General features: G+C 34.6%; 2 protein-coding genes and 1 non-coding gene across 3 annotated transcripts; 2 read left to right on the top strand and 1 right to left on the bottom strand.

Annotated features, from left to right (window-relative positions):
* Positions 1-3,692: 3,692 nt before the first annotated feature.
* LOC122669870 (transcription factor ORG2-like) lies at positions 3,693-13,809 on the top strand. The gene is made up of 3 exons (XM_043866746.1): positions 3,693-3,988; positions 4,103-4,462; positions 13,700-13,809. Exons 1-3 carry the CDS (start codon positions 3,716-3,718, stop codon positions 13,787-13,789), a joined length of 723 nt encoding a protein of 240 aa, XP_043722681.1. The 5' UTR covers positions 3,693-3,715; the 3' UTR covers positions 13,790-13,809.
* Positions 13,810-17,273: 3,464 nt separating this feature from the next.
* On the bottom strand, positions 17,274-17,347 carry TRNAV-CAC. Its single transcript has one exon. It is a non-coding gene; the product is annotated as a tRNA-Val (tRNA).
* A 6,025-nt stretch (positions 17,348-23,372) lies between these two features.
* LOC122668306 (transcription factor ORG2-like) lies at positions 23,373-24,335 on the top strand. Its single transcript, XM_043864892.1, has 3 exons — positions 23,373-23,714; positions 23,827-24,147; positions 24,185-24,335. Exons 1-3 carry the CDS (start codon positions 23,373-23,375, stop codon positions 24,236-24,238), a joined length of 717 nt encoding a protein of 238 aa, XP_043720827.1. The 3' UTR covers positions 24,239-24,335.
* The last annotated feature ends 474 nt before the right edge of the window (positions 24,336-24,809 follow it).

Below are 24,809 nucleotides of genomic sequence, written 5' to 3'. Positions count from 1 at the left end.
GAACGATGTCAAATTGTAGATTCCAATGTGCACTAGCTCAGATAATGAGAGGATTTACGAAGGGGAAAAAAAAAAAGATAATAGGATGTGGGGCCACATTGACACCTATCTTCTGTTTTAACCCTTGTGAGGCCATGTGGATGATATCATTCTTTACATTGTCATTAGTATGATGTGTAGATTTCTTTCTACATTGATGTTGTAGAAAACCTTCTCCCGATTAAATAATACAAAATACATAGAATCACAAATTGTTAAAAATATTATGGGTTATTGAAAAGGGTTTTCTTCTTGTCACTATGTCTAATGAAGTATAAGGCTTCACTATTTGCCATATGGTAATTTATGGGTTAGTCCATATGAAAGAGGATCAATCAAGCATCTCATTGATACAATTTCAACATAAGATGAGTATATATAGGAAGAAGTTAAAATTAAAAAAAGATACAATTTTGTATTTTATATTTATCTCCATTTAATACATTTTAATAATTAATTTTACTAATACTTTGAATTAGAGTTTGTAGCTTATGCTCTCGATCTCAACTATAATCTTTTCAAAAATAATATTAAAGAATGGCAAGAGAGGGAGAGAGAATGAGCTCATTTTGACCCTTCCATAAGTCCAAGAGTCCATGGACTAATTTTTTTTATTCTTTTTGTTCCTTCCTGGAAAATAAAATTTTAAAATTTACTAGTCGGCTAAGAATGACATAGACCAAAAATTTTAAAATATACTAATTGAACCAACTAGCTCTATCAATCTGACTCAGTGGTTGAAGAAGAAGAAGACAACCTTTTAGGATGGGAAGCTATGTGATAGACACTAATGTATTGGCTGGACCATTCAAAAGTTTCTGATGAGAAAAGGATAATCATGTATTTCTCACAAGTAAAACTTCTTCGATCTTACTTCACTCTAATTGCCCAATTATATATTGTAAGTTTTTCTTATATTTTAGGATCCTTCTAGTGTCACTATGCTTAGTAACGTATAAATATTCATTATTTGCCATTTGACAGTACATGTGATAAAGACTAGTAGTGTAGCATTCTATTTCAACATGGGCATTGGACAGGGAAATTTGCCTATTCCCCTAGTTAAGTTTGAGTTACATTAGATACTCTCATATGTTATAATGAAGTAAACAAAAATGCATAATTTTTATAATGTTATGGATGAAAGAAAAAAAACAATTGACGAGGAAAATTTTACAAAGGAGAAAGAATGCTACTTGATCGCGTGCTCCTATGCCAAGACACAAGGGGTGGTGAAATGACTACCCACTCCCATGTTCGATGCCTGAACTTGTGCTCCCATTTGCCCTCGTGCTGGTGTAAGGGCCACGTGGACCGAACAATATTTTATCTCCCATTTTATAATATGTGACTGATAATTTGTTTGAAGACTTAGCGTTTTACATTTGAGTCATACATGCTTTTCCTCTTCTTGTCAATGGCATGTAACAAACACTAACATCCATATGAGGTTCACATGGTTGGAACAATGAGGTTATGTGAAAAGGTAATAATAGTACACTAGTATTGTGGAGAACTTTTTTCCTAAATTAATATAACAATCTGTTTCCTCCATGATTGTTGGGCACAGTTGTGGATGTCGTTCTCTCATTTGTCTTTTGGGGGTCTTCTTTTTTGCCTAAAAATGCCTATAAGGAATTAAATGGATGGATTGGAACTTATCATGCTTTAGAATTGAGGATGGCGTATCAAAAAGAAAATTAGATCAATATTTGTCACCACCATTATGCTACTTGAATGATTTTGATTCTTTACAAAATTTGATATGCTTTCATTGAATGTTTCATGAGATGAATAGACATAGATTTCCTAAGGTTCCATTTGTTTTGGCGTAACATTTTTTGTATTTTGAAATATTTTACATGTTGAAAAATTTTCCAATGTTTAATTACATTGAAAAACAATTTTACCTCGAAACAAATGGAGCCTAAGGAATAAACCAAGTTCATGAACAAATCATGCATGCACTGCTATTTTACAATCTCTAGTAATTGGAACTAATAGAATAGACTAACTCATAACTTATATCTCTATATACAAAATCATCAAGACATAAAAATTTACCTTCATTTCATAAACATTTATAGTTGGTGCAGATACTCTATCCATTTCATCAATTTCTTGAAAACAAAAATCAAAATAATGATTTTTATGTTTTTCCTCTTTCAAAGAAATTTTGGAAGGGGATTGGTAGAAGTGTATGACATTGATTTTGGATCATTGGTCCATTCAATCATGGTACATATCTCATTTCTCTAGAGCAAAACATATTTGTAAATTGTCAACAAATATGCTTTCTAATACGAGAGGATTGTGTTAGAGAGAGAGAGAGAGAGAGAGAGAGAGATGGGGGGGGGGGGGCATGGCAAGCCTATTTCACTCAAATTTAAAAGAGGAGATAAAAGTGCAAATATGCTTTTTGATTTGTACAGCTTTGTATCATTTAAACAAGACAAGGACATACCAAGTAGTTCTTTCTCTTGTGGTTGCATTACAGAGATGTATGTATGTATGTATGTATGTATGCGTAACATCAGCAATGACACCTATAGAATGACGCTTTCATTCATTCTTGGTGCCCATTGGCATTGAGCCAAAGTCGGCTGATTATGCCAATACATTATATATACTTTTTTTTTTTTATATAAGAATGATAAACAAGTGAAGATCTACAGTTCCAACTGGACCCATTTTTTGGGCTCCACTTACATATATTGCAAGTTACACAAAATTCAACTTTGAACAAACTAATGTTGGTTGCTCCAACTCTGAACTCTCATCTCTCAAATTCAAACCTAAAAAAAAAAAAAAAAAAAAAAAACTTTAAACAACATATTTTCCAATCTTGATTAGAAAGGAAGTTTTCTTTCACCCACAGTCAAAGGAGAATTCCTTGACCGCAGAGATCAGATGGTGTGTGGAGGGTATCAAAGAACAGTAGTATTATTGACTTTGTATTATGTAATGACCCTAGAAGAAAACTTTCTCTAAGTTGACTATGGATGGTGAAATTACTAAAATATCGAAGAACCATTATGTTGTTCAATTCTGGATTAACAGTCAGAACCATTGGATTGTCTGGTCCAGTCCGGTCCGGTCTATCTTTCTAAAATATATTAGCAGATTGTCAACCCATGATCATACTAATTAAATGTACTTTACATCAAACACGGCATATATTATTAATTCAATTCACATTGTATATATACAGTTACGCAATGAAACAACTTTTATTTTTATTTTATTTTTTGCTAATTTCAGAAACAAAAGATTCCAGAATAGGGGTTAGGGAGTGGGGTCCATGGCCTCACTAACTATTAAACAAGAAGAAAAACCAATTATCAGATTATTATTTACATTCAGATCTTCAACTATTAAATTAAAAAAAAAAAAAAATCTTTCATTCATTTATTTATTTTAATATATTTTCCTTGTTCATTACAAGTCAAGATATGATAATCAGAGGGTATAAATATGCATTCCATATGGGCTCATCTTACTTCCCAGAGGAGTTCCAGAGCATCCTCTAACCTCTTTAATTACCCCTAAAACAAAAGTTTCAATCCTATCAATTACCCATACAACAACAGATTAAACAATTATGTTAGCCCTTTCTTCTTCTACTTCGTCTTTGTATCCAACTACCTATGGCTACTGGCCTTTGGAAGAAAAAAAGATGAGCCAAGAAGGCCAGCAGAATTCATGGACAGCCAAAGACCCTTTCTTGAATTGCAATTCTGGAGAAACTGAAGCTTTAGATTCACCACCATCTTTACAATTCCCTTCATTGCAACCCCATTTGGATTCTTTTCCTTCCAGTGCCATTATCAATATTGATCCATCCTTAATCAAGAAGCTGAATCATAATGCCAGCGAACGTGATCGCCGCAAGAAATTAAACACTCTCTATGCTTCTCTTAGATCAATACTTCCAGGGGCTGATCAAACGGTACTTTAAAATATATATATATATATATATATATATTCTTAATCTAATTGCCTTTGATTATGCTTTAGTTTCTAAAGTTCTAATAGGATATTTTTCAATTGGGTAAAATTGCAGAGGAAACTAAGCATTCCGGCGACGATTTCTCGTATTCTAAAATACATACCTGAGCTGCAAAATCAAGTTGAGAAGCTGATACAGAGGAAGCAGGAAATCCTATCAACTGTTCACAAGCAACGAGATGGAACCCGCATCGATACTAATCAAAGTAATGGGATTGTTCGAAGATCATTACCAAGTGTTTCGGTCAGTCAAATAGAAGAAAGAGAAGTAATGATTCAGATATGTGGGAGTCAGAACATGAGAAGTTCACTGTCAGAGGTTTTGCTTAATTTGGAAGAAGAGGGCCTTGAAGTGTTTAATGTTTCAGCTTCTGCTTCAGCAGGGGAAGTGGTGTTTTACAATCTACATCTTCAGGTTTATTTTCTTTCTCAATCATTGAAGACAAGATATAAATTGATTTTGAGCAGTTCCTTAGATAAAAGAATTATTCATTATTATTAGTATGGAATCTAATTAAAACTCATATTTGATTGAACAGATAAGAGAAAATCAACCATGGTTAGATTGCGATATATTGAGTCAGAAGCTGCTGTCAATGTGCGAGAACAGACAAGAGTTGTTGTTCTGATGCAAAATGATCTTCTTTGTCTTCAAAGATCTTTGAATGGGGGGGGGGGGGGAAGTTGCAAGTAGATCGAGGCCGTGGGAGTTGGAACATCTTTGCCTACTGTTTCAGCGAGTCAAGTTGATGATCACAAAGAAGTTTTGATTCAGATTTGTACATATAGGGGGGACTCCAGGAGTCCAGTCTCTGAGGCATTATTATAATTGGAGGAAGGAGGTCTTCAAGTCATTCATTTGGGGATATACCATTTTTTTTATAATTTTCATCTTCAGGTATGTATATTCCTCATCTATTCATTTTTCTTCTAATTTATGTTTATATTTTAATTATTTTAATGAAAATTTTTATTTATTTATTATGGATTTTTTTTTTTTTTTTTGTCGTTTTTGACAGATGAAAGCAAGTCGAAGGATGGAGTGTGAGATATTGATTAAGAAGCTGTTATTGATGCTTATGAAGAGAGAAGACATGTTAGATATTGATTGTGCCACTAGATAACCAACCAACCTACCTACCTGGCTAACAATGAGATTTGTTGTATTAATAAGTGAAAATAGACAATGCATAACTAGGTCAAATTTAATTTATAGATTTTTGGGTACAATTTTTTTTGTTTTAATAATGAGCTCTTTTTAATTTATTATTTTCAATGTTTTATTGTTACATGTTTGTCCAAAAAAAAACTGTTACATTACTTTATGTATCATTACTTGTGATATTGCAAATAAAAAAAATGGTAATAAAAAAAATCATTCATTATAATTTCGTGGAATACATAAGGTTTCTTGAACAACTAGCTCATGAAAGCCAAGGAATGAAACGCAGTCAATCTGTTTTACATGAACTTGACAAGACCTTCATTGCCAGGCTATCTACAATACCATTATATGTCTTGGGAATATAAGAAAATAAAATTGACTGACAAAAAAGCTGTTACAAAGATAATATCCTGGATAATTATTAGGTCAAATTTGAGGCAGGTAGCAATTCTTCCATGTTTGGGTGAGTTCATTCAACAAAGAAGTTCAGCTTAAATGAATTGAGGAAATGCCTTAGAATTCATGATTTTATAAATAACACAACAAAATTACAGAAAATACTTACTATTAAATTCTATTATGGTCAAATAGTATTTTTGTAAAGCTTCAATTTTTTTTCCAAAGAATAATTCTATAAAATCATATTTTTAACCACTTTTTAAGCTTTTTGAAGACTGAAACTTGACCATTGATACAAGTATTGAGTTCCCCAAGTTTATTACGTGAGTACAAAATATTATTTCACGACGATGACAAAGTTCACAAAACCCTTTGATGTTCAATTTTTTTTTTATTTATATCTTGCAAAAATTTATTGGTATTATGCATGGTGAAAATAAATTCCAACCATGACCACTAATTTCTCCATTGAAATAATGATGAAGTAGTAAGTTGACTGTTGGATATTTGAGAAATAGTTGGATTGATTACGCGTGTGACAAATTTAGAACTTCAAACTCAATCATTTACACCTCCATTTGATAGTATACTCTCATAAATGTATCCATTTATTAACGTTAACATCCTTGGATTCAACATTCCTCGTATTTCATCACTCTATGAACTAAGAAGTAACTTTCTTTTAATTGGTATTCCCAAGAGTTATTTAGTGTTGGGATAAAAAAAATTGAATTTTTTGATGCAATATTTATGTGAAATGATATGATTTAGTAATTTAGCTTCATTAAGAAAAATAAATGTGTTAATTTTTTTTTTTTGGTAAAAGCATTATATTAGCGGGTAAAAAGAGTTCCCGAGAAATCCACAAATAACAATGGAGAAAGAAAGGGGGGTGGGGAGAAAGACCAAGATTCGGATTGTTGAGAATCCGCAACCCTAGTGGCCAAGGAGTCAGCCACACAATTGGCCTGTCGAAAAACATGCAAAAAGTGAATGCCCCGAAAGAGAGAGACAAGAGAAATACAGTCAGACAGAATAGTAGAAATCCTCCATGGTACCGCCATGTCTTGACCTTTCAATAGATTGATGAGTAAGAGGTTGTCGCTCTCAATAATGATGAACCGCGAATTGTGTGAAAGGGCCATAGTCATTGCTTTCTTAGCTGCGAGAGCTTCTGCCACCAAGGCATAATTCCAACCAATGCCCTCCGAAAAGCCATAAAGAACTTGAGTGTGTGAGTATAAATGTGTTATCTTAAAAGGGCAAATATATATATATATATATTTCATCTTCTTAACCACCACTCAAGTTACAATAAAATTTCCATATATATGGAAAGAGAACGCCACTTCGGTGCGTGTGGTGCGCTGCCCCTGTGCCCAAACACAGGGGACATGCGAAATGACCGCCACACCCTAAAAAATTTCTAGTTTTCCATGGAAACGTGGCGGTCATTTTGTATGCCCCTGTGTTTAGGCACAAGGGCAGCGCACCACACTTGCCCAGATAGCTTTAATTCTCCCATTTTTACATTCACAACTTTCAAGTGATCAAGCACCTATAGCTCAAATATTTTCGTTTTATTAATGATTAATTGAAAGCTTTGACCAGATTTTGTTGGTTTAAATTCCCACCAAGGCACATACTTTTGTTGATGTCCTTCCTAAAATAAAAATAAGGGAAAATGTTCTCTGTGGGAGGTGCAGGACACGTTTAGACACAATAAGAGCAAAATAACCATCCCGCTCCCATGAAAGGTGGAAATCCTGCCCTCGAGATGCCAGTGTGTGTATGATCCTTATGGTAGCAATGAATTGAAACATGAGGGATGTGCTCTTGTTATGGGACTTCTTAAACGAACACCTTTTGCCACAACCTCGATGTTCATGTGCTACCTTTGTCTACGTTCTAGTTGACAACTTTCTCTTTAATTAAAAGGAATTCGTGGCATGTCAAGCTCAAGTACAATTGTTAATTCGCTTTATACCAAATTAACTCGTATATAGGCTCCATAAATTTCTTTGAGTTTCATTCTCGCGAATATACTTCCATGCAGGGTACTTTGTGTTAGCTACCATACTCCACACTACATGTGATAAATTAACCACAAGCAGTTTTACCAAGCCTAATAAGTAAAGAACCTTACCCGTCTTACTACTATTAACTTTATTATTTTTTGGGGGTGTTGGGTTGTTATGTCGGATGTATCAAAAAATTCCCTCCTCACTGGATCAACAATGTAGGGATCTATCAAGTGAGGGAAATTGTCTGAGTTTCAAAATTCTGATTGTTAGTTAATCAAATATAGAATAGAAGTTTGTATAGTCAAACTAGATCCATCAAAAACCCAAAATAAAGACAGCTTTCTTCACCCTCCTTGACCAAAGGGTTGGAATGGTGTCGAATATTGAGGAACAATACAGGAGTACTGTCGACTTCATACTATAATTAGGCAGATCGAACACACACACACACACATACATATATATATATATATATATATTGAGGTCTGGATGTACCTTAAATATTATAAACCTATCCAAAACCCTAACTAATGGAATTGGAGGGTAGAGGCAGGTTTGGTCAAAAGATGCATGCACGATCCATGCATAATCTACGCATGAATAGGCTAATGAAAAGCCCACACAATCTTTATCTTATTCATCTCTATATATATTATCTCCTTATCGGAAAAAAAAAAAAATCTCAAAATCCTTTGTGCATGAACAGAGAAGTTCACTTCTCCACGTGCAAGGCACGTGTGCCTCTCCTGTTAAAAAATCTGAATGGGATGTGAGTGATCCTTCTAGAAGATTTTACTTCAAAATATATCCCGGCCAATAAGTTCACAGCACACCGGACTTTGTCTTTTTCTGTTTATGTTACTTCACTATTTATATTATATTTATTGTTAATTAGCTTATCAATTACACATGACATGGGCAATGACATCAATTAATTTCTCCATATTCATAAGTAACAACAAAAGTTTTCCTACCAAAACATCATGACATGCTAATATTGACATCCCTTAATTGATGAAGTCGATCTTTTAATTTAGGAATATCAAAAAATAGTCGTCCACGGACCCTTGGACTTATGGAAGGGTCAAATTTTATCAAACTCTCTCTCTCTCTCTCTCTCCCTCCATATAGATATATACATTTTTAGGGCATGAAATCGTTACTTGATCGCATGGTCTCTACACCAATGTCTAGGTCAATGGGGGAGCACACTTTGGTATCCACTCAAGCCTCACTCCTCAAGGAGTAGTGGTGTCATTTTACTATGCCATGTGAGTGGACGTAAGAGACGCCACCAGGCAGGGATTTTTTCCCAATTCTTGGGAGAATGTTCTCTGTGCCGCAGCATAGACTACGCCTAGGCACATGAGCCTGCCACTCAGGGGGGCAGGGTGGTCATTAACACCCTTATCCTTGTGAGCCAATGTGGAAGATATCCTTCTTTGCATTGTCATTAATATGATGTGCAGATTCTTCCCTAGCTACATTGACGTCGTGGAAAACCGTCTCCCAATAAAATAAAATAAAATATATTAAATACAAATTTTTTAAAATGTTAAGAGTTATCGAAAAAGATTTTCTTCCCTGTCACTATGCCTAGTGAAATTTAACATTTCACTGTTTGCCATGTGGCAACATATGGGTTAATCCATGTGATGTGATAGCGGACCAAACAAGCATATGATTGGTACAATGTCAACATAAAATGACTATATATAGGAAATAGTTAAGATTAAAAAAGAGATGCACCCCATCTTGTATTTTATATTTAACTTCCTTTGCATTTTGGTAACTTTACTAAAACTTTAAATAACTTCTTTTGTTTACATTAGATTGAAATTTGGCCATTAAGATGTATGTATGATCATCTATCACATGTATTGTCAAGTAGCAAATAATGAAGCATTATACTTTACTAAGCATAGTGACGCTAGAAGGATCCTAATATATAAGAAAAATTTTACAGCATGTGGTTGGTCATTTGAACGAAGTAAGATCGAAGAAGTTTTACTAGTGACACATACATGGTTATCTTTTTCTCATAAAATAAAAAAGTCTTGAATGGTCCACCAAATACATTAGTGTCACATAACTTTCCCTCCTAAAAAGTTGTCTTCAACATTAGTGTTTCACCCACTGAGTCAGATTGACAGTCCCAGTGGGTTCAATTAGTATATTTTAGAATTTTTGGTCATTGTCATCCTTAAGCCAATTTTTGTTCCAATAATAAATTTAATAAAATTTTCCTTTTTCAAGAAGAAACAAAAAGATTAGAAAAAAAAAAATAGTTCCATGCACTCTTGGACTTATGGAAGGGTCTAAATCTCATTCCCTCTCTCTCTCTCTTTCTTGCTATTCTTTAATATTATTTTTGAAAAAGTCATAGTTGAGAGCGTGAGCATAAACTACACTACATTGTTAGTGTTGCATTATATTTCAACATGCGCAGGGAAATCTTTCTGTTCCCCATGCATTAAGTTTGAGTTAAAATAGACTCTCATATGTTAAAATGAAGTAAAATCAAATGCACAATCTGTTATGAATGACAAAAAAAAAAAAAAAAAGGAAAAATTTTACAAGGGAAAAAGAATACTACTTGATTGCACACCCCAATGCCTAGACACAAGATTTGGTGAAATGACCACCCACTCCGATGCCTGAGCATGTCCTACCATTTGCCCCCATGTTGGCTCAGGGACTACATGACCAAGTATTGTTCTCTCTCCCATTTTACAATATGTGATTGACATTCGTTTGAAAACTTTAAGTTTTACATCTGAGTCATACATGTTTTTCTTCTTTTTGTCAATGGCAGCGTGACGAATTGTAACATCCATATGAGGTCCAGGATAGAACAAAAGAGAGAAAAAATAACCTATGTGAAAAGGTATTAGTACACTAGCGTTGTGGAGAACTTTTTTCCTAAATTAATATATCAATCTATCTCCTCCATGATTGTTGGGCGCATTTGTAGTGATGTAGTTCTCTCATTTGTCTTTTGGTGTTCCATCTTTTCTACCTAAAAATATCTATAAAAGAACTAAATGGATGGATTGGATCGATCTGACCATGCTTTAGAATTGAGGATGATGTATCAGAAAGAAATTTAGATCGCTACCATTATGCTACTTGAATGATCTTGATTCTTTACAAAATTTAATATAGTTTCATTGAATGTTCCATGGGATGTATAGACATAGATTTCCTAGGGAATAAAATTTACCTCCATTTCGCCAATTTTTTGAAAACAAAAATAAAAAATAATTGTTTTTTATTTATTTATTTTGGGAGGGGAAGGGCTAGGGGAGGAAGTTTTTGGTAAAAGTTTATGACATTGACTTTGGATCATTTGTACATTCCCCATGATACATATTTCATTTCTCTAGAGCAAAACCTATTTCTTCATTGTCCACAAAAATATTTTCTAAGTTGAGAGAGAGCGAGAGAGAGATAGATAGAGAGATATGAGTGATGTCAGCAATGACACCTATAGAATGACGTTTTCATTCATTGTTGGTGCCCATTGGCCTTGAGCCAAAGTCAGCTGATTGGGCAATATATCATATATACTTTATTTTATTTTATTTTTTATTTATAAAAATACATCATATATACATGTATAAATTGTGATCCTGAGGTAAGGATGACAAACAAGTGATGCATACAAAAACAAAACTTGCAATTGAGCGTTTGAGCCCACCAAAAAAAGTAGATCTACAGTTACAACTTGACCATCTTTTGGGTACCACTTGAATAGATTGCTCCAAATCTCAACTCTCAACTCTCAACTCTCAAATTCAAACCTAAAAAATAAAAATAAAAACTCTAAATTACATATTTTCTTGTATGGCAGTTTTCTCCACCCACGGTCAAAAGAGAATTCTTTGATTGCGGCGTTCAGATGGTGTATATAGAGGATATCGAGGAATAGTGAAAGAGTATATTATTGACTTCGTATTATGAGCTGGCAGAATATTTATGACCCTCTAATAGATGGATGTATTCGTGGAATAAAACTTTCTCCAATTTACCATGGATGGTGAAACTACTAAAATATCAACCAATCAAAACCATTGTGGTGTCCGATTCTGGTTTAACAATCAGAACCATTGGATAGTCTGGTCTGGTCCGGTCTAAGTTACTAAAACATATAAGCAAATTGTCAACCCAAGATTATACAAATAAATTTACTTTGTATTTGACTATCTGTTAACCGAACCTGGGCAGACCTGGTTCGCGTTTGACACCCACCCATGGGGCAGCCGATTGGACTAGGGTGGGTCGGCCACTTAGGGAGGTGGCCTTCCCCCTTTGGGTCTTTTTCCTCTCTGTGTTTCCTATTTAGAGGAGGTGGGGACTGATTATATATATACATAATCAAGTCACCCCTAATGATATTTGCATCCTTGCAACATTGAGGTCTCTCTCCCACTCTCAATCTTGTTCACCAAGTTACTAGTGTAGTTTCTGTGGGATTCCATCTGTTCCCAAGGATATGTGGTGTGGAGTTCTCCGTGGAGAAGCCTTTCAAGATATCTATAAAATGTAGAAGATCGTACAAGTTCATAAATCTTATAATCAAATTCGTATGAAATTTTTCCACTGTGTTTCCATCTCCGTTTAGATAACACCCTAACGGGTGGCGATTTATTTACAGTATCAACCACGGCATACTAGTTTCAAATAATATAATAGACAAGTTTATTAATTCAATTCACATTATATATATATACAGTTACGCAATGAAACACCTTTTATTTTTTTTATTTATTTATTGTTAATTTCAGAGACAAAATATTCCAGAACAAAGGTTATGGGAGTGGGGGGTCCATGGCCTCACTAACTATTAAACAAGAAGAAAAACCAATTATCAGATTGCTTACATTCAATGTATAAATTTTCAACTATTAAATTTTTTTTTAAAAAAAAAAAACTATCATTTATTTTAATATATTTCCCCATTTCATTACAAGTCAAGATATGATAATCATAGGGTATAAATATGCATTCCATATTGGCTCATCTTACTTCCCAGAGGAGTTCCAAAGCATCTTCTAACCTCTTTAATTACCCCTAAAACAAAAGTTTCAATCCTATCAATTACCCATACAACAACAGATTAAACAATCATGTTGGCCCTTTCTTCTTCTACTTCGTCTTTGTATCCAACTACCTATGGCTACTGGCCTTTGGAAGAAAAAAAGATGAGCCAAGAAGGCCAGCAGAATTCATGGACAGCCAAAGACCCTTTCTTGAATTGCAATTCTGAAGAAACTAAAGCTTTAGATTCACCACCATCTTTACAATTCCCTTCATTGCAACCCCATTTGGATTCTTTTCCTTCCAGTGCCATTACCAATATTGATCCATCCTTAATCAAGAAGCTGAATCATAATGCCAGCGAACGTGATCGCCTCAAGAAATTAAACACTCTCTATGCCTCTCTTAGATCAATACTTCCAGGGGCTGATCAAACGGTACTTTAAAAAAAAAAATTAAAACTTTTCTTAATCTAATTGCCTTTGGTTATGCTTTAGTTCCCAAAGTTCTAATGGTATATTTTTCAATTGGGTAAAATTGCAGAGGAAACTAAGCATTCCGGCGACGATTTCTCGGGTTTTAAAATACATACCTGAGCTGCAAAAACAAGTTGAGAAGCTGAAACAGAGAAAACAGGAAATCCTATCAAGTATTCAAAAGAAAGGAGATCAAATCCACATCGATACTAATCAAAGTAATGGGATTGTTCGAAGATCATTACCAAGTGTTTCGGTGAATCAAATTGAAGATAGAGAAGTAATGATTCAGATATGTGGGAGTCAGAACATGAGAAGTTCACTGTCAGAGGTTTTGCTTAATTTGGAAGAAGAGGGCCTTGAAGTGTTTAATGTTTCAGCTTCTGCTTCATCAGGGGCAGTAGTGTTTTACAATCTACATCTTCAGGTCTACTTTCTTTCTCAATCATGATTCATTAAAGACAATAAATTGATTTTGAGTAGTTCTTTAAATAAAATTCCTCATTATTAGTATGGAATCTAATTAGAACTCATATTTGATTGAACAGATAAGAGAAAATCAACAAGGGTTGAATTGCCAGATGTTGAGTCAGAAGCTGCTGTCAATGTGTGAGAGCAAGGAAGAGTTGTTTTTCTGATGCAAATGCTTAATTTTGGCTAAACAAACTAACAATACAACCTTAGGTTTTGAAAGAAGAGATCAGAGGAGGAGGAGAACAGAGGACTATGCAGGCATGACTATGATGATGATGATGCTGATGATGATTCATGGAACCTCTCATTTCTTGTACTACTACTACTACTACAAATACCAAATTCTTTATTCCCTCACCATGTATACTCTGATTAGCTTAAATTAATTTTTGTAAATTAAATTAGCTTCTATTCTACAGTCATAGATTTCTTTCAGATTATAATTTCTATCTCTTTTCTATCCACAAATACCTCTACAGTGCCTTTCATTTTTAAGTCTAAACTTAACCACACAATGAGTATTTACAACATTACTCTTTGTCAAAGGGCAGAACCAAGTACCTTCTTATAAAGATACATCGATTGGAACTTTAAGAATAGCATGAATAATATTTGAAGGAAATAAAGAAGATAGCAAATTATATTTCTTAACATTCCTAGAAATGAGATCTTTAAGGACAAAACCCACATTTACTAGGTGAGTTATGATAAGAATCCTAATTAAAATGGCACCCATGGGTCATTCAAAATGTAGACATAAGACCCATTACTAATCTTTCAATAAACCTTAGTTAAGCTATCCCAAATTAGGGAGCTTTTTTTTATGCATAATTTCAAAAAGAGAGAAATTAGGAAAATATCTAACCTTCAGGACTCTAGCCTATAATGCGTGTGGCTGAGACAAGTAACCACCAAGCCAACTTAGTCAAACCCGTTTATTTTGACCTCCTAAACTAAACATTTATTTGTTTACCAAAAAAAAAACATTTATTTGAAGGGCCAACACCAACCCCACCCTCCCCCCCAACCTTAAAAAAACAAGAAACCCCCTATCCGTCTAGTTGCCCGATTAACATGTTTCCTTCCTAGTCAACGCAACAAGGAAAATTTGATTTTGATGGTCCTATCATATATTTTGTTATACTCAAATATAACTATCCAATTAGATCACTCCACGTAACCAGAGGGCCATATCCCCATAATAAGCAAAGATCACCGGATCTCAATCGAGACCTATCCGTAGAAGGAACCTAATAAAAACAACTCAACATGCCAATTTGGCATGGAGTAATCTCTCCTCGTGCCAATCTACCTCTTTAAGGAAACTACCAAAGAAGCGCCCCCGGAACTTGGCGAATGAGAGATCACCCTCCCAAAAGGACTCTACCAGTAACACTCCTACGAAGGACAAAGCTTACCATATTGGGACTCTCCTTCACCGTCTCTATCAGCCATGAGCCCTATATATACTCTGGTATAACGATACACAAAGGGATCTGAACTATTCTTAATTGTTGCTTAGAGAGATCTGACTCAAGCATCAGAGAGTCCCCCGCTGGGGAAAATCGATTCTCTGACATCCACTTTATTATTCTGTGCTAGTAACTACGCAGGAGGACGAATCTTGGAGATTTCTTGAGGCAACATATTTCACATGGCATGTTAGATGAGGCCCAAAATTTATACAGACAGGTACCCCAAAATCCCTTACTTACATGTCATGTTTCAGCCTAATTTACCAGATGATTAGACACAACGCTAAAAAAAATCTGAGACTGCCAAAAGGGTTGCAAGCCTGTAAGAGATTCCCAATGGGAGGGGCAAGCCTACATATGGCAGAATGACAAGGAATATTGAATTTGGGTTACTTTGAAGGTTACCACACGAGCAATTTGGATGTTGACTTATTTATCCAGAATTGCCACATTATCCTACCATATGTCAAACAGCCATGGCAATGGTTAAAATGGCCAAGTCTTTGGTGAATACATATTTCAATCTGGTAAATAAAAAGAAAATTTCAGTCATTTCTATTTTATTTTGTTCATATACTTTGATCCAAATTTTCGGTGAATATTTATTTGTATCTATAGAGATCATATTTATAATATAGGAGAGATAGGCACAACACTTGCATATAGTAAAGTAGAGGGTGGCACCAATGAGGGTGTGTGGTGGGGGCATCAGGGGGTCATTTTAAAGAGGGAAAGAGAGAGATAGACACAGTAGGCGTTAACTTGTAATATATGGACGATGTGCCCAGCCTTTTCCCTTATATTTATGTTAGCAAAAAGTTCACCTCATGAAAAGTTCATACAAGTTTGTCTCTATAGTTCGCCCAGTTTTACCACATAGCAAAATGATGTGACAATTCCAAGTATTGGATTAGATAAGAGAAGATTTATTAGATCGATAGGTCACATTTCAAATTTGACACTCAAATTTAACCAAATACATCCTCGTACGCATGTATGTCCATGCATCCCTTTGATAACCTGAATTTTTTAGTGCTTCATTTTGTCACTTGGCAACTCCATTGAATTGAAAGTACTTCACAAGTGAGCAGAAAACCTTAATTCTCATAAAGCAAGAAATGCTATTCCCCCCCCCCCCGCCCCCCAACTTGGGCTAAAATAAAATATTCCAGGACACGCATAATTTGAGTTATGGCCTGACCCACTTCACTTGCAAAATCCAATGTTCCGATCTAGTCTCATTGGTGATGGGACCAATGAGACCATCAAAAGAAGAAGAAAAGTGGTGTTTTATTTTTGACATGAAATTACTATTTTATTCATCAAATTATCCATGTGGTCATTAAAGAGCAAGATTGAAGATCAATTTTAATTTTAAAATCGAAACAATTCCTCATTTGATTTCTATTTCACTAAAATAAGGTGCAAATCAAACCAAATAATTTCAAAATAGAAACCAACCCCATGCATTTAAATAGGAATCATATACCAAATCAGGTCTAAAGTAAGCCCTCACCTGATTCCGTCCAAAACTAAAGAAATTAACCTAGGGTACACGCAAATTTGCCAATGAAGTTCAAAATATGGATTGATTGAACCAATCTCAACTAGATTTTTGGGGGAGGGTTCTTTAGACTTTAGCCCTCAAGGTGGGAGAGCCGGGGACACAGATTTCGTCAATTTTTTGTTCAATGCAGTTGAAGATTCGCCAATAGAGGCAAAGCCGGGAGAGAGGGAGAGGGTAGCCTATGCGTTTGCGTTTGTTCAGACTCAGAGAGAGACTTTTATTTGATTGATGGGCCTATGTTGGGCTGAATAGTTTGAGCCTTGAGCTCTAAACCCAAGTTTGAAAATGTTTCCTTCTGTAGCTTATGCGTTTTGTTCAGAGAGACTTTTGATTTGATCGATGGGCCTATGTTGGGCTGGTTAGTTTGAGCCTTGGGCTCTAAACCCAAGTTTGAAAATGTTTCTATCTGTAGCTTATGCGTTTTGTTCAGAGAGACTTTTGATTTGATCGATGGGCCTCTGTTGGGCTGGCTAGTTTGAGCCCTGGGCTCCAAACCCAAATTTGAAGATGTTGCCCGACCGACCTTTTTCAAAATTTTTTGAGGACTTGTAATGTAAAAAGAAGAATAAGACCCGAAGACTGTTATCCAGGCAAAATGAAATTAATTGTCTGAGCCCGGGTTCGAACCGGGGACCTCTAGTGTGTGAGACTAGCGTGATAACCAACTACACCACCCAGACAACTATTTATTTTTGAGACCTTTTATAATATGACCCTACTAATAAGCTGCAGTGGAAGAGATAAAAAATGATAAGGTGGCGTGGATACTCTGATTTATTAATGTTCGATTGGGCTGGACCCTGGAGAACAGGCATGGTTGCTGAAATCATCACAGCCTTACGATAGTTAGTGTGTGAACTGGATGCGGGAGAGGTCCAAGGAACTCACCGCAACTCATTATGTTTATCGAATAAACACTTACACTCTCTTACTTAGTGCTTCAAAAACCCTAATTCGCAATCACAGTGAGTGAGAGAGAGAGAGAGAGTTGCTATCTCACTAATTGTGGGCTACCTTGCCTTAGGGGGTGTAAGTTTGGCCCTGTCGATCCGAGCCCGCCCTAAGCCCGAACAGGGTCTGGGCTGAATTTTTCAACCTTAAGGGCAGGTTAGGGTTGAAATTTTCAAGTCCTGGGTTAGGTTAGGGTCGGGCTGGGCTAGGGTTAGGCTTCAGGCTAAGCCCAACCTGACCCGGCCCTGTGTTAGGTTATTTTTGCAATTTTTGTATACTATCTAATTATCTTTTGGTTTATCAAAACAAAAAAGGCTAATTATCTATTGAACGAAAATATTTACAATTTTTAAGATTAGCTAAGTTTTTTAACCCAAAGAAAAGTCTAATAGTCAGTTGAGTATGAAACAAACCAATGCCCAATCACATGTGTCTCATTTTCTTAATGCATAGAACGACGCAAATGACAAAAAAGCAGGGCAACTCAGGGCCAACCAGGCCGTAGCAAAAAGCAGGTCATCAATCAAGGTCGGGCTGGGCTGGGCTAAGCCTGGCAGGGTTGGGCCTAGGCTGAGATATTTCAGCCAAACCTAGGGCCAAGTTAAGCTTGGGTTGAGCTAAGAGGACTCAGGATTGGGCTAAGGTTTTAAAAAACCCGACCCAACCTGGCTTGTTTCACCCCTACCTTGCCTTTAAGAGATTCTAACTCTCAACATTCCCTTATTTGACTAGTTCCCTCAATGACAAGTGTCCTGATCAAGATAAGCATTATTGTTTGCAATAAAAGAGAAAAGAAGTAGAAGCTCATTGAGTATCTTACCTAATCAAATATCCTATAATATCCATATCTCCATATGCTTTGGGTGAGTTTTTTGTGTTTTTTGTGTACCCATACCTAGAAGGGCATTTTGATCATTTTGCATTGACTAAACCAACTCTACTCTCAGATCCTCAGAATGTCTCATGTTGGTTTTTCAAAACTTCCACTTTATTTTTCTGTTCTAATGAATTTTCATGAGAATCTTACTTCTCATTCTAAGAAAATCTACTTTCGATTTGATATTTTGATTGATTGAAGACCTGAGCGCCCAGCCGATGTTATGACTATAGTTTCCACTTTCCAGTTCTACACACTGAGAATGGCCGCTAGAGAAGTGTTTGAAGCAAAAGGGATTAGAGCCTTCCATATTGGACTCATCTCTGTCCGTCTACTTCTATCCCCTCCACTGATGCTATTGATTGATTTTTCTCATCCCCCTTACTTTATAAGAATTCATTTTGATGAATTTCTTGTACATTGGGTTTAATTACATGGCTGTTTGCACTTTTGGCCTAATAGGGGCATTTTGGTAATTTTATATTATTTTATTGTCTCGCTTTTTATGAATAATTTCTTTATGCTCTTCTCATGATTTTAAATGTAACAAAGCATGTTTAGTAAACCCTTTACATTTTAATGTGGATTCATGTGCTTATTTCGTATTTTGGCTCCTTAAGGGTGATTTCATCATTTTGAGGATTTTTCTAGCGTTTAATCTTGTATTAAGCTAGATGTTGTTGTATTTCCCATTGTATTAAACCTAGTTTAGGGGTTTCATTTATTTTTACACAGTATACCTTAATTAGGTTTATAAACCTTAAAAGAAAAGATAAATTGAACCTTTTCAAACTAGGTTAAGTAGGTATGTAAATCTACCGAAAAAAAGTAGCTATATAAAGAGTGAAAAGTAATGTCACAAGCCACCTATAAGGGACTATTGATTGAGCTCTTCCTTAACATTTAACGACATAAATGCACATATATATTAGAAATATTTTATATTTTCAACCAAAAATTAATTAAAAATATTTTGCATGTCCCTACTAAAATATATGACCTCTCTAATGCTGGGGAAAATATCCCTTTTTAGAACCACTACATGACAATCGAGAAATTAGATGTAGCTTATTGCTAGGTATTTCAGAATGCATTGATTCGTTGCAAGTTGAATCTGCTAGCAAAAAGGTGATTAAGTATATCAATAGGGACTCGAATCGTTATCCCTTCCAATTCGCTACCCCCTCTAATTCCTCACATGGGGGCAGCAATGACCACCCTAATCTCTATCCGAAAACACTGTCCAAAGTGGGGTCCACTCCCCCTATTAGAGGAATTGGAGGTGCCCACGAATTGGAGGTGATAATTATTGTAGGGATTCTCTCTCCGATTGAAATCATGTCCATTATCAAGGATATTAAACTTCTAATGAATTACATTAGAACTTGTACTTTCTCTTTTATTTTTAGGAGATTAACAGCATGGTTGACTCCTTGGTTCGAAAGACGAGGTCTACAGATTATAGGATTGACTGACTTGTTTCCACTTCTTGGTTGTCTGATCTCTGTAAGTCCGACATCATCCTCTTTTCCCGTGCTAATAAATGAGTCTCTTTTCACTTAAAAAAAAAAGACATGGCAAACACTTTTCTCAAAGGAAAAAAACCATATCCACTTAATTCATAATATAATATAACAAACCATAACACTAAGTGCTAATCCATATAGGTTTTGATGGCTTGAAACAACTTAGGGTCATTATAAGGGGAAAAAAAGACAACTTAGGGCGGTAGAGCCAGGATCTTCTTCATGCGTGGAGACGCACAGAGGATGTATGAAGAGTGCCAACGTGCTGTGCAAGTCTAATTACATTTTATGTTTTTGAGTTTTCTTTAGCTATTGCTAACATTTTTGGGGGAGGACGTCAAGGTCAACTAAATTGGATTTTTTTTTTTCCTTAAATGAAACAAAGTCAGAGTTTAGATCTTCTTGATGGGTTTTGAAAATCATAAATAATTTTTTTCATTGGTATGGAACAACATTCAGTAAAAAGAATGACTTTTTCTTTTTTCGTTTATGTAAGATCAATGTCAAAGATTTCGTTTCAAAATGTTTTTGTGGAATAAAATGAAATCTTTGACTTTGAACTTGTAACGTTCTAGTAGGAAAAATAGTTGGCATTTAATAAACATGAAGGAAGAAGGGGATGAAGTTCCTCCACGCCTTTCCACAGGAGTCCGTTCTTGTATATCTTTAAATAAGGATTTTCTTATTGCGTATCAAAAATTTTGTAATCTTTTGTTTTTCTTTTGCCATTTTAGTATGATGCATAATTTTTTTTTCAATGAGGGTAATAGTATCATTTCATATGCATATACGAAAAATGTGTATGACAACGACAACTTGTGATAATGATATGTCACATTAAAATTATTTTTGAAAACTCTTTTATATTCTTATCTTAAAGAACTTTTGAGAATAAGACAATGGACAATTAAAAGAATGCGCTAAGTTCCAAATATACTTATAGAAATGCTACTCAGACACTCCCTATTATATTAGAATTAAATTTGATGGATATAGTCTTTTTTTTTAGTAGAAACTTGATGGATGTATTCTACATCATCATTTATATACGACTATTTTTTAACTTTAGTTAGACATCCCTTGTATCATTAGGGGATGCATTATACATTGGAGAGTAAGGGGTGTCAATCGGTTCGATTTTGGCTTCGTTTAAGAAGCAAAATGTAGAAATCAAAATCGAACTGAACTAAGAATAGAAATACATTTTCAAAATTAAAACCGAATCGACTCGGTTCAGTTTGTTTTTGGTTTTTATTCGTTTTGTATTCATCTTCTTAGTGAGTTTTAATTTGGTTTTATATTCGTTAGGTTCTATTTTAAATATTTGGACCAACTTGTTTACATCTTAAAAAACCTTATTTGTTAGGATCATAGTTCACCAATTTTTCCCAAAGAGTAAACTGGAAAAGAATTATCATTCGCATTTAATTAAAATCTTTTAAAAATATATAATTTTATACGGTTTCTTATTCGGTTTGAAATAGATAATTAAGTTTGGTTAACAGTTTTAGGCATGAAATCGAAAAGATTCTAGTTTTAGAAACCAAAACCAAACCAATTTGCTTTGGTTCGATTCAATTCGATATTAAACGATTAATTTCAGTTTCGGTTCTAAATTCACACCCTTAGGAGAGTATATCAGTAAATGATAAACTATTATTGAGCTTTAAGTTAAAGTTAAAAATTAATCGGAAAAAAAAATCATACACAAATGATTTAGATTGGGCACCAAGTTTCTAATAGGGAGGTTTCAAAGTTTTCCAATGCTTATCCTACCAAACCATAAGTTATCTTAACTACTAAAGGTCAAAAAACAAATTAAAGAACAGAAAATGACAAAACAAGTGAATAAGAATGGGCTCCCAAGCATGTTGGAAACACATAACATTATGAGAAAAATTCAAAAACAAAGAAAAAGCATAGAAAAAGACAAAACAAGTGAGACAAATGAATCATGCTATCTTGAATCTTGGTTCCATTTGTGAAGTTGATTTACACTTTGGAGCGTGATATGGGCCCACCGAACATACTAGTGGACAAAATTTTATTTTGAACATATGATAGTGATACATCTACAAGAGCATTTATAATTTGTAAACTTTATTGCCTTAATATTTAAAAATTATTTTTATAAATTAAAAAAAAAAAGTTTTCAAAATGGGATGCTGTTCTTTGTGCCACAGCGCAGCCTGCACCTAGGTACATGGGGGTGGGCGCAATGACAACCCTGCCCCCTGCACAGGCTGCCCATGTGTCTAGGGTAGGCTGCGCTGCAGCACAAAGAACATTCTTCCTAATTTGAAATTGATTTATCATTATGTCATTATCAAAAGTTGTTAATATCTATGCACATTTTTTTTGGGTACAAATGTGAAATAACAAGATCTACCCTCGTTGAAAAAAAATATATATTATACTAAAAGAATGAAAACAAAAATTACAAATTATTTAACACCTTAAGAGGATGTCCATAAGAAAATCCTTTTAAATAAAACACATATTCTTCTTTTATAAAATAAAAAAAAATAAAAAAAAACACATATTCTTCTGTATCCATTTTATTAGAAGCTATAATTTTAGTTGAAAAAAAATAATGCATTAATTCAGATGGTTAAAGATCAGGGCAATCCTTTATCTCCAAAAAAAAGAAAAAGAAAAAGAAAAAGAAAAAAAGATCAGGGCAATCAATCGGGTGGATCTAATCAAATTAAATAGCATATAAAAAGGCGTAGCTAGTGCACGAGGCTTCCACCACGGCGAGGTCTGGGGAGGGTCATACTATATGCAATCTTACCCTTAATTTCATGAAGAGACTGTTTCTAGACTCGAACCCATGACCACCTGATCACAATGGAACAACTTTTAATAGAGTATATTCCTTGGTTCCATCTAGTGTCCAAGATTATACTTTAAATAATTTAATAAAATTAGAATTCTTATTAAAACCATTGATAATGAATCCTTTTCATCTTAAGTCATACCGTGTGTAATCGGGTTGTAAGACCATTTTTTTAAATCTAATTCCAAAAAAAAAAATCAGATTCCAAGATAGTGGTGATTGCCTCTCTACATTAAAATTTTAAAAGAAACTTAGGAGAAAATGTTGACATCAATAATAATATTTTAAATTTCAAAGTAGTGGCTATACTTCATCTTTCCCTTAGACTCTTTAAGTAAGAAATTATAAATTTTGTTCTGCCTTGATTGAATAAATACTAAGACTAGGTAATTGATCACAGTATATATAAATATTAAAGCTTCTACGACTCATTTATCAGCTTAGTACTTGCTAATCAAAAGGTTCAATCCCTACTGCAACAATTCTTCTTCTTCTTCTTCCAAGCTTCAATCATGTTAACCTTATCTCCTCCCTTGTATTCAACTTTAGGATGGCCAACAGAAGATCACATTAGGCAAGAGCAAGAGCAAGAGCAGAAGAACTGGATAGACAATGGCACCTCCCTCAACTGCAACCTTAGAGAAACAGAGGTTTTGGGCTTATGTCCCCCCTTCCCTTCTCTGGAACAACAACAAATAGATCTTGATGATGACTCCATTCCATCGAGTGGGATTAACAATGATCAGGGCTTAATTAAGAAATTGAGTCACAATGCCGGTGAACGTGATCGCCGGAAGAAATTAAACAATCTTTATGTTTCTCTTGGATCACTACTTCCTGGAATTGATAATACGGTATTAACTTTGTTAGTCTTAATTACAAGTTGTTATTATTATAATTTGTGTTTGATTCTGCTTTGTTTATGTATGTGCTAAATTTTTCATGATTTCAATATGGTCATTGCAGAGGAAATTAAGCATTCCAGCAACGATTTCTCGTGTTCTTAAATACATTCCTGAGCTGCAAAAACAAGTTGAGAGGCTGAAACAGAGGAAGGATGAAATATTGGCAAGTGTTTATAACAGAGGTAATACCAAAAATCAAATAGATAGACAAAAAAACGGCATAATCAGAAAATCTCTGCCAACTGTTTCGGTGAGCCGAGTCGATGAAGGAGAGATTCTGGTTCAGATATGCACATGTAAGAACACAAGAAGTCCATTCTCAGAGGTTCTACTAAATCTAGAGGTTGAAGGTCTTCAACTCTTGAATGTATCATCTTCTAGCTCATCAGCATCAGCATCATCATCACCAGGGGAGGTGTTCTTTTTTAATATTCATCTTCAGGTGTACTTCCTCTACTTGTACTCCTTGGTGATTAATTCTTAATTCAGAAATGTAAATTTATTTTAGAGATTAAGAGAACTGCTCTTATGTTTATCACATGTTTCTTGGCTTCTGATTCAACAGATGAGAGAAAATCAAAGACTGGACTGTAATTTATTGAGTCAGAAGCTGCTATCGATGTGTGAGAACAAGGAAGAGTTTTTCTGAAGAGCAGACAATGGTTGTGGATATAACTTAACAAGTAATTAGAGATGGTTTGTAAACTTGTAAGCAAGAAACGATTGTAAAGTTTTGGACAGAAAAGACTTTGTTTTCTTCACATTGTATACACTCTTTGTTTGTAAACTAAAAAAATGGCAAAATTTTTAAACACTTGCCAATATTTCAGCCTCTCAACTTGTTTTTGCAGCTCAAGAATGTTTTTAAGAACATGATAAATCGTTGCTGGAATGCTTAATTTCCTCAGCAATGACCAAATTGAAATCATGAAAAATTTAGACACATATATATACAAATCAGAATCAAACACAAAATATAATAATAACTTTTAATTTGGATTAACAAAGTTAATACTGTATTATCAATTCCAGGAAGTAGTGATC

The sequence above is a fragment of the Telopea speciosissima genome, chromosome 7, assembly GCF_018873765.1.
Source record: "Telopea speciosissima isolate NSW1024214 ecotype Mountain lineage chromosome 7, Tspe_v1, whole genome shotgun sequence".
In the NCBI taxonomy this organism is placed as follows: domain Eukaryota; kingdom Viridiplantae; phylum Streptophyta; class Magnoliopsida; order Proteales; family Proteaceae; genus Telopea; species Telopea speciosissima.
This window is presented reverse-complemented; position numbering and strand designations above follow the sequence as displayed.

Excerpts from the sequence above, each read along its gene's own strand:
- LOC122669870 (XM_043866746.1), top strand. The coding sequence starts at position 3,716 with ATGAGCCAAGAAGGCCAGCAGAATTCATGGACAGCCAAAGACCCTTTC. Across the intron at positions 3,989-4,102 it reads TTCCAGGGGCTGATCAAACG|AGGAAACTAAGCATTCCGGC; the intron begins GTACTTTAAAAT and ends GTAAAATTGCAG. Across the intron at positions 4,463-13,699 it reads TTTACAATCTACATCTTCAG|ATAAGAGAAAATCAACAAGG; the intron begins GTTTATTTTCTT and ends TTGATTGAACAG.
- LOC122668306 (XM_043864892.1), top strand. The coding sequence starts at position 23,373 with ATGTTAACCTTATCTCCTCCCTTGTATTCAACTTTAGGATGGCCAACA. Across the intron at positions 23,715-23,826 it reads TTCCTGGAATTGATAATACG|AGGAAATTAAGCATTCCAGC; the intron begins GTATTAACTTTG and ends TGGTCATTGCAG. Across the intron at positions 24,148-24,184 it reads TGAATGTATCATCTTCTAGC|TCTTTTTTAATATTCATCTT; the intron begins TCATCAGCATCA and ends CAGGGGAGGTGT.